Source organism: Trachypithecus francoisi, unplaced genomic scaffold, assembly GCF_009764315.1.
Source record: "Trachypithecus francoisi isolate TF-2019V2 unplaced genomic scaffold, Tfra_2.0 Lachesis_group7, whole genome shotgun sequence".
In the NCBI taxonomy this organism is placed as follows: domain Eukaryota; kingdom Metazoa; phylum Chordata; class Mammalia; order Primates; family Cercopithecidae; genus Trachypithecus; species Trachypithecus francoisi.
Window position 1 is genome coordinate 99,542,525 of NW_022681472.1, and position 8,864 is coordinate 99,551,388.

Consider the following 8,864-nt stretch of genomic DNA (forward strand, 5'->3'; position numbering starts at 1 on the left):
TCACGCCCACCCCCTTGGAGCAAGTGACAGCAGCTTTGTGGCTATTGGGGCAAGCATGCACCTCAGGCACAGGGCTTGTTCTCTGGCCGCACCCCACCTCATTGCTGGTTAGAACAGCAGCAGACACCAGATCCAGAATGGGCCAGATTCTGACTTCTGGATTCCACGCATTGGTCAGCACCTCTGAGGTCAGGTAGGACAAATTAAGTGCTGCTGGCTGAGGGGCCAGAGTTCCCAGCCTCTCTAGTGATGGGCCCAACCTCAGAGACCTGACTATATACCATCACTTGCTCCCAGCTGTTCCTGCCTTCAAACCCAAGCTGTGGGGTTTGCTTCAGTCAGCTGGAAGGCACTGGCTCTCTGAGGTCCTAGGAGTGTGCAATAGTGGAAGACCTAGGCATCAGAGTGCCTCCCTGCCCCCGAAATGACCCATGTGGAAGCTGAGGCAGCTTTATTGAAAGGAAGGTCAGTGAGTGGGTCTCACAATTTGATCTGCCCCAGAGTGGGGCTGGGAGGTTACCGAGAACGCAGTCCTGGGGTGGAGGAGGCCCTCAGAATCACACCTCCAGGTTGGACTGAGAGGAGCTGGGCTTGTGACCCGCGGGGTTCTTACGCATCAGGGTGCCGGCGCTAGGGGGTGGCCAGTGGCGAACCACGTGCCGGTAGGAGGTGGCCAGATAGTCGAAGTAGTTGATGTTGAGTTTCCGGGCGATGTAACGGCCCAAGTATTCCATTTGCTGTGGGAGCAGGTGGCACTCAACTGGGGCCGGGACAGGACAGACCCCGAGTCGCCGTCCAGGCGTCTCCTTCCCCTACCAGGCCGCATCCCCAGCCCTGCCCGAAGCCCCGGCGCCCTCTCCGGCCCCCAGCAATGAGGACTGCATTGTATTTACCCTCTGCGTGAGGAAACGGCCCCACCCAAAGACCTTAAACAATGATCGGTGTCATCCTGTTCCGAGAGAGGGCGCGTGTCTGGGCGGAACCCACCTCGTAGCGCTCCGACAGCTGCACCAGCACCAGCGGCTCCAACCTGTGGCCGCCGAGGACCAGCTGGAAGAAGCACCTTCCGTAGGCTGCGGGGAGAGTGGATCAGCCGGCCTGACCGCCCCTCTGACCTCCCAAGCGGCCTCCCCGTCCCTGGCCCACCCTCCCGGCCAGTCACCGTCGGAGTTGAGGGCCAGGCGCACGTAGACCAGGTGCAAGGGGCCCTGGCACACGGTACGGCCCTGGATGGAGAAGTGGTACACGCCGCGCGTGTGGTTCAGCACCAGGCGGCGCCGCGGCAGCGACGAGATCACGAGCCACAGGCCCACGCCCACGCCGTACGCGAGGAAGACCCAGGTCTCCTGCTTCTGTACCTGCGGGCGCCGCAGGCAGCGTCTGTGCTGAGCTGTGCGAGGCCGGCCCTTGGGGGAGGAGGGCGATGGGGGTCGGGCCCAGGGGCTCACACCTCTCTCAGGGAGCCCAAGCTGACCAGGACCACGCAGACGACAAAGAGCAGCATCCCCTTCCACAGCGTGTCCAAGTAGTACTCGAGCACGAACACTGGGGGCGGCGCGGCGCATGAGGACGCCCCGGCCCTGCCCGCAGCCGAGGGTGGCGGTGCCAGGGCTTGGCCCTGACTGGCTGGGTCCGCGCAGGGCTAGGGGAGGCGGTGTCTCGCCTGCGGTGTCTCGGCCCCCAGGAGCACCGACTGGCCCCGCCCAGGGCCCTGGCTCTGCCCACCTGGCTCCGCCCTATTCAGGCCCGTCCCCGGACCCGCCCCACCCCGCCCAGCCTTGCGCGCACCGTTTGGCTGCTGCTGCATGAATGGGTAGAAGCTATTGTTTTTGAGGCGCCTGGCCAGGTGGCGCTCCGGACAGGAGAGTCCTAGGGACCAGAGCTGGAAGCGCCAGCCGATGGAGGTCGCGGGCAGGCTGCCGGGCCTGGCCTTAGGGATCTGCGTCAGGCAGAGGTGGTCAGCCTGGCCGCTCGCCCGCTGCCGCCGCCCACTGCCCACAACGACGCTCCTACCTGGGTGAGCAAATTCTCCAGGGCTGCAGGCCCAGGAAGGAGCAGGAGCTCATAGGCGACTGGCAGGGCAGCCAGGCCAGGGAGCGGCCCAGGGTGGACCGCGCACGGGTTCTAGAACTTCTGGGCAGGTTCTAGAAGGGGCCGCTCCCTAACCACCTCTTAGGGAGTCCGGGGTGAGGTCCTGTGGTGGGCATTAACTTCTTGGCCAGTCCATCCACTGGAGGCCCCCTGTATGGCCTGTTCACAGTCCTCATCTGAAGGGTGGATGGATGGACACCCCAGGCCTGAGCTGGAGAGAAATTTGCAGGCAGTGACCCCTCAATGAGCCCCACAGCTGGGCGGGGCCCCACCTCTCCCCCCACACGCAACCACAGACAAGCTCACCAGTGTTCCTGAGGATAGAACACACACACTGGAGACAACAGTGGGCAGGCAAAGACATGGCCACCTGCAGGCCTAAGAGCCCATGGGGCAATCCTGACCCCACAACACACAGGCTCTGGGTCGGCTGTAGCCCCAGTGGCTCCATCAGATATAACCCGTTGCCCAACCCAACCCTGAGGACCACACACATAGAGCTCCCAAAAACGTTTTATTTAAAAAAAATGCTCAAATATCTGAAATTGGGCAAAGGTAGGGGGTGGGCAGGCGGGCTGAGGTGTCCCAGGTCTGTGGCTGCCTAGCTGGGCAAGGGGCTGGTGAGCAGCTGCTCCAGACACCACTGGACTTCCTCCAGGCCCCGGTAGGCCCGCTTCAGACCCCGGGGAAGGCAGCGGCAGGACTCCAGGTTGAGGTAGAGCAGGCCTGGGCAGCTGCTGATCACAGAGCTGTGGGGAGGGCAGGCCACGGGAAGTTGAGCTGTTGCCCCAGAAGGGCTGGGCCAGACTAGGGAGCTGTGCCTGCTGGTGTTCCACACCTGGCTCTGCCACCCATAGCCATCAAGGCCAAGCCCAGTTCCCCCTGGTGTCCCTAAGCCCACCCCACACTGGGGCTTGGACAGTATGCATGCCCCTCTGACCCCTGCAGCTCTCAGGCCAGGCAGGACACCACTTCCAGGCCCCAGGCAGATACGGTGACAGCCACTCTGGCTCCAGGGACTGGGGTAGGGAATGCTGACCTGACCGTGCTGGGTGTGACCCGGGTGCCCCTGAGGTTAAGAGAGCACAGGGCTGGGTGTGAGCCCCCAGGGGTGCTTAAGAAGGCAGCCAGGGCCTGCTCCAGGTCCTTCTCACTGAAACCCTGGCCGCTCAAGTCCAGTTCTCGCAGTGTATGGCACCACTTCTGAGTCAACAAGGGGCTGCCCTCCTTGGCTAGAGTCAGCCGGTCTGACGTGCCATACAGGCCCAGATGCAGCTGCTCCAGCTCTGCAGTGAGAGGAGTGAGCATAAGCTGCAGGGCGACAAGGACTCCCACAACTCACCCGCCCGGCCACCACCCAGGACCGCTGACCCCAGCATGGCACAAGGGCCCCCACACCTCATGCGCCTGGCCACAACCCAGAACCACTGACCCCCACACGGCAGATCCTGAAGGCCAGCCGGCGTAATGCGCGCACAGCCACGAAGATCCAGTAAGCGCAAGTTGGGAGAGCCGTGGAGTAGGCGGCCCAGGACCTCGTTGCTCACAAAGTTACAGGTTGAGCTTGCCAGGCAGAGTTCCTCCAGGCTGGGGAAACCTGGTCCGGGAGCCACCCCTCGTCCCAGAGGCTTGGGCAGCCACATCAGGTTCAGCAGCCGCAGCACCTGGGGGCAAGGCCCAGGCTGTAGATAGGGGAGCATATAAAAGGTGGGAGAGGCAGGGCGCCAGGTACCTGGAGCTGGGGGCAGCCTTTCTGCAGAGCCTCAACAGGCAGCTGAAGGGGAATGCTGTTACGGTTGATGCCGGTGCTCACCTCCAGGACCTGGAGCTGGGGGCAGCAGCTGCCCTGCAGAGGTGGGGGGAAGGGGGTCACAGGGTCAGTGGCCTGGCAGTCCCCAGCTCAGCATCTGGCTCTGCTCCCACCAGTGCCAACCTACCAGCAGTGCACCCAGGATGGCTGTCGTCTGGGAGCTGTAAGTCAGCCACAACTTGCGCATTCGGGACCCTGCCTCCTCCAAGAAGCTCACCACAGCTGTGGACTCCACCTAGGGTCCCAATACAAGAGCACTCGTCACCCCAGTCTGGGCTTTCTCAGGGCCCCTTGGGACACAGGGCTCACCATGGAGTGCTGTAGGTCCAGGCTATGGAGCTGGCAGCAGGCTTTGGCTAGCATGACCAGAGCATCAGCAGTCACACCGTGGCAGCCGGAGAGCTTTAGGAAAGTGAGCCGAGGACAGGACTCGCCTACCAGCTGCAGGGAGACAGAGGGGCAGCTGGGGTTGGGAGAGGGCAGGCTAAGATCCACAAGGGAAACAAACAGGTGGCTGGTGCCAACCCCACTCTATCGCCTTAGCTGTGACCTCCTTTCTGCCCATGCCAGGCCTACTTGGGTGTCCCCGCCTCTGACACCTCCCTGCTGGAGGAAACAGCAGGAAAGGAGAACCAGGCAGGCAGGCATCCCCATGGAGCAGCGTTGGGCCCCCAAGGTGCCTGACCCACTTCCTAGAGTACTCAACAGTCCCAGAGGGTCACAGCTGGTGTGCAGGGCAGCCTGGAGCTCTCACCTTCAGCACGGGGTGTACCTGAGACTTCCAGTGGATGAGGGTCAGCCTCTGGAGCTGTGAAAACCTGGGCCGACAGCAGAGGCAGAGCTGCACTAATGTTCCCACACGAGTCCTTCCCACCCAACACCTTGGTGCAGGGAGACAGGAGCCTAGAGCCAGGGGACAAGGAAAAGAGGGAACCCCTCACCGATTAGGCATAAGCCACTCCAGGGAAGCAAGGAGCTTCTTCTCTGCCTTGACCCTGCCCTTGGCAGGCCGGCCGGCCAGCGGGGACGACAGGGTCACGGTGTGCCAGAGTGCGGGTTGGGAAGCGGCCTCCTGCCAGCGGCGGCACACGCGCGCAGCCCTGGGAGGACAGCGTGCTGAGGATGCCGGCCCCTTCGTAGGCGATACCCCCTCTCGCAGAGCAGTGGACATCCCGGCTCAAAACCTGGGACTCCAACTGGGCGCCTAAGGGGCTGCGCTCTCGGGCGGAGGGGTGCGCGCTCCGATGCTTTCGCCCTCCGCCCCCGCCCGGGCCACTGCTCGGACCACGTCTGGCCCAAGTCGCTGCGCTCGGCGACGGCAGCAGAGTTACCTGCCGAGGAAGGGCATGGGCCCGTCCGCCGCCACCAACAACCCGAAAATCCGCACCAGGATTTCCAAGGGAATGCGGTCTCCCCAGCCCGCGTCGGGCCCTTCCTCGGGCGTGGGCGCGGGTACGGGCGAGGGCGCCGGGTCGGACCTGAGCGTGGCCTTGGGCTTGACCGCGGCGCGGCCCGGGGGCGGCTGCCGGGGAGTGCGGCGGGCAGCGCGCCGCTGTGCGCGGGTCCGGGCGGGTCCGGGTTCGGACAGCACCAGCAGCATGCTGTCGGACGGAAGCAGGTGGTACCCCGAGCCGCTCGGCGCCAACCGGTCCCACCACCAGTCCTCGGCCGAGCGGGCCCGCGGCGCTGCCCGAGCTCTGCGCCGGACCTGCCGGGAGGCCGGAGCAGCCATGACCACCGACAGCCCTCTCGACAGCCCTTGGGGCGGCTTCAGGGAGCGGAACGGGCGGGGCTTAGAGACCGACAGCCCCCCGACTCTTCTCAGCGCCCGCCCGCTGACCCGCTTCCGGGGCGGGACTTCCGGCCGTGGGCCATGCTGGGGGCGGGCCTGGAGTCGCGGCGGGTGAGTCCGGTGGTGGCTGCTGTCCGGTCCTGCGCTCCCTGGACTGAGGTGGCGTCCCTGGGTCGGACGGCGGCGTCCTGGCGTGGCGGGAAGCCGGTACTAGAGCGGGAGCGCACTGGGCGCGGGACCGGGAGGCGCAGGGACAGGACGGCTCCCGGGTCGCCCACCTGAAGCTGGTGAGGGCGGCGCCCCTCCGAGCAGAGCCGCCCCAGCCACTCCCCCGGGATCTGACTTGGCTCCTGCGGTCCCGGGCGCCGCGAAGTCCTGGGGCGTGCGTGGCTCCTGCTGGTAGTCGCCCTGTCCCGGTGTCCGGCTTGGGGTGGTGGTTGCGGTGACTCCAACCCCGCCTCTCCCTGGAGAGGAGGTCTGCACTCGCTCCTTCGGCCTCCTCCCCTGGGGCCGCAGCGACTCAGGCCGGCTTCCTGGTTCCCTACCTGCCGGCGGGTCCAGAGGCTGGCGGGCGGTGCTGCTGGGTACGTTTTAGCCAATCCTCCCCATCCCCACTCCTGCCCGGGGCTTCCCCAATTCCCATGGTCTCACCCTGTTCTGATTCCGGCTTTGTATCCTACCTATTTGTCTGCTTCTTTCAAGCTAGAAGAGGTCTTCAGTTCCCAGAAGAGCCAAAGCGTCTCTGGACCTAGGTGGGAAAAGAACTGGCTGTGACCTTTGCCCTGACCTGGAAGGGCGCAGCCTTGGGCTGAATGGCAGCACCCACGCCCGGCCGTCCGGTGCTGACCCACCTGCTGGTGGCTCTCTTCGGCATGGGCTCCTGGGCTGCGGTCAATGGGATCTGGGTGGAGCTACCTGTGGTGGTCAAAGAGCTTCCGGAGGGTGAGTGGGAGGGAGGTGCAGGTGTGCCCAGGACTCCTGGGCTGCGGTCAGTGGGATCTGGGTGGAGCTACCTGTGGTGGTCAAAGAGCTTCCGGAGGGTGAGTGGGAGGAGGTGCAGGTGTGCCCAGGAAGGTGGGCTCTGTCAGTTCTTCTTCCCTTGGGCATCATGCCCCTGACATGGCCTCCTCCCTTCCCTGCAGGTTGGAGCCTCCCCTCCTACGTCTCTGTGCTTGTGGCGCTGGGGAACCTGGGTCTGCTGGTGGTGACCCTTTGGAGGCGACTGGCCCCAGGAAAGGGCGAGCGGGTCCCCATCCGGGTGGTGCAGGTGCTGAGCATGGCGGGCACAGCCCTCCTGGCCTTTCTGTGGCACCACATGGTCCCAGTGGCAGGACAGTTGCATTCCGTGGCCTTCCTAGCACTGGCCTTTGTGCTGGCGCTGGCATGCTGTGCCTCTAATGTCACTTTCCTGCCCTTCCTGAGCCACCTGCCACCTCGCTTCTTACGATCATTCTTCCTGGGTCAAGGCCTGAGTGCCCTGCTGCCCTGTGTGCTGGCCCTAGTGCAGGGTGTGGGCCGCCTTGAGTGCCCGCCAGCCCCCATCAACGGCACCCCTGGCCCCCCGCTCCACTTCCCTGAGCGTTTTTCCGCTAGCACCTTCTTCTGGGCACTGACTGCCCTTCTGGTTGCTTCAACTGCTGCCTTTCAGGGTCTCCTGCTGCTGTTGCCACCACCATCTGTACCCACAGGGGGCTTAGGATCAGGCCTCCAGGTGGGAGCCCCAGGAGCAGAGGAAGAGGTGGAAGAGGCCTCACCATTGCAAGAGCCACCAAGCCAGGCAGCAGGCACCACCCCTGGTCCAGACCCTAAGACCTATCAGCTTCTCTCAGCCCACAGTGCCTGCCTGCTGGGCCTGTTGGCCGCCACCAACGCACTGACCAACGGCGTGCTACCTGCTGTGCAGAGCTTTTCCTGCTTACCCTACGGGCGTCTGGCCTACCACCTGGCTGTGGTGCTGGGCAGTGCTGCCAATCCCCTGGCGTGCTTCCTGGCCATGGGTGTGCTGTGCAGGTACACAAGGGCCCTTCAGCCCCGTGCGGGTGGAACTCAGCGCTGGGAGCCAGGTCCTGGCACAGTCAGCCCTGACACTCTGCTCACTCACTGCAGATCCTTGGCAGGGCTGGGCGGCCTCTCTCTGCTGGGCGTGCTCTTTGGGGGCTACCTGATGGCGCTGGCAGTCCTGAGCCCCTGCCCGCCCCTGGTGGGCACCTCGGCAGGGGTGGTCCTCGTGGTGAGCACAGGGGACGAGAAGTGGGGCGGGGCGTTGCCGCGGATCAGGCACATCTCACGCTCAGCTGCTCCTGTGTCCCCTCAGGTGCTGTCGTGGGTGCTGTGTCTTGGCGTTTTCTCCTACGTGAAAGTGGCAGCCAGCTCCTTGCTGCATGGCGGGGGCCGGCCGGCATTGCTGGCAGCCGGTATGGCCATCCAGGTGGGCTCTCTGCTCGGCGCTGTTGCTATGTTCCCCCCGACCAGCATCTATCACGTGTTCCACAGCAGAAAGGACTGTGCAGACCCCTGTGACTCCTGAGCCTGGGCAGGTGAGGACCCCGCTCCCCGACGCCTGTCTCCCTCAATGCTGCCACCATGCCTGAGTGCCTGCAGCCCAGGAGGCCTTGCGCACCGCTACACTCGTGGACACCTACACACTCCATAGGAGACCTTGGCTCTCCGGGGCGGGGGGAAAGAGCAGGGAGCAGGCTTGGAGCCAGGGAGCAGTGGGGGCTATAGGGTAAGCCCCTGAGTCTAGGAGCTACCTGTGGTTTGTGTAATAAAACATTTTTATTTAATGAGTTGGCATTAATTCTTTGAGCACCTCTCTCTGGGTGGATGCTTCCCTGAACTAGAGCCATGGCCGGGCCTATTTAACAGGGGCCACCTCTCCCCAGGCCCTGGGCAGGTCCTTACCCACTGCAGGCTGGTCTCACAGATCGTACAGTCATGCTCTCTGAGCCCAGACTCCCCCACATTCCTTCTTGGAACTGCCCTGGACTCTCTGGGCACACAGGAGCTACCAGCTTCGGTGGTCAGAGGAGTAGAGGAGCCTCTTCCCAGCAAGGCCACTGCTCCACAAGCACCTCTCAAGGGCATTAGGGTTAGTTGGATGGGGCTGCAATGTGCTGAGCCCCCTGTCCAGCCTTAGCCCTGGAGTGACTGCTTGCCTGCTAGCTTCCC

The 8,864-nt window shown here is 64.3% G+C and overlaps 3 protein-coding genes across 28 annotated transcripts; 1 reads left to right on the forward strand and 2 right to left on the reverse strand.

The window, feature by feature from the left end:
* Positions 1-436: 436 nt before the first annotated feature.
* Positions 437-2,302, reverse strand: TMEM249 (transmembrane protein 249). Of its 5 annotated transcripts, XM_033202198.1 has the most exons (6): positions 2,014-2,302; positions 1,789-1,939; positions 1,451-1,545; positions 1,163-1,358; positions 988-1,073; positions 437-737 (listed from the first exon to the last, which is right to left on the reverse strand). In XM_033202198.1, exons 2-6 carry the CDS (start codon positions 1,805-1,807, stop codon positions 558-560), a joined length of 576 nt encoding a protein of 191 aa, XP_033058089.1. In that variant the 5' UTR covers positions 1,808-1,939; positions 2,014-2,302; the 3' UTR covers positions 437-557. The 5 variants fall into 5 exon arrangements, with proteins under 5 accessions (XP_033058089.1, XP_033058088.1, XP_033058091.1 ...); XM_033202197.1 differs by having other exon boundaries at positions 988-1,358; positions 2,014-2,155; XM_033202200.1 differs by lacking the exon at positions 1,163-1,358 and having other exon boundaries at positions 1,451-1,642; positions 2,014-2,155.
* On the reverse strand, positions 2,139-5,764 carry FBXL6 (F-box and leucine rich repeat protein 6). 7 transcript variants are annotated; one of them, XM_033202174.1, is made up of 9 exons: positions 5,233-5,764; positions 4,843-5,001; positions 4,656-4,719; positions 4,211-4,342; positions 4,029-4,136; positions 3,824-3,937; positions 3,524-3,773; positions 3,131-3,377; positions 2,139-2,302 (listed from the first exon to the last, which is right to left on the reverse strand). In XM_033202174.1, exons 1-9 carry the CDS (start codon positions 5,631-5,633, stop codon positions 2,173-2,175), a joined length of 1,605 nt encoding a protein of 534 aa, XP_033058065.1. In that variant the 5' UTR covers positions 5,634-5,764; the 3' UTR covers positions 2,139-2,172. The 7 variants fall into 7 exon arrangements, with proteins under 7 accessions (XP_033058065.1, XP_033058068.1, XP_033058067.1 ...); XM_033202177.1 differs by lacking the exon at positions 2,139-2,302 and adding an exon at positions 2,587-2,840 and having other exon boundaries at positions 3,524-3,755; positions 3,914-3,937; XM_033202176.1 differs by lacking the exon at positions 2,139-2,302 and adding an exon at positions 2,587-2,840 and having other exon boundaries at positions 3,524-3,755; positions 3,905-3,937.
* On the forward strand, positions 5,753-8,482 carry SLC52A2 (solute carrier family 52 member 2). Of its 16 annotated transcripts, XM_033202194.1 has the most exons (6): positions 5,760-6,277; positions 6,396-6,635; positions 6,836-6,960; positions 7,342-7,703; positions 7,800-7,923; positions 8,008-8,482. In XM_033202194.1, exons 2-6 carry the CDS (start codon positions 6,506-6,508, stop codon positions 8,218-8,220), a joined length of 954 nt encoding a protein of 317 aa, XP_033058085.1. In that variant the 5' UTR covers positions 5,760-6,277; positions 6,396-6,505; the 3' UTR covers positions 8,221-8,482. The 16 variants fall into 16 exon arrangements, with proteins under 16 accessions (XP_033058080.1, XP_033058085.1, XP_033058073.1 ...); XM_033202189.1 differs by having other exon boundaries at positions 5,753-5,804; positions 6,836-7,703; XM_033202182.1 differs by having other exon boundaries at positions 6,836-7,703.
* Positions 8,483-8,864: the final 382 nt, after the last annotated feature.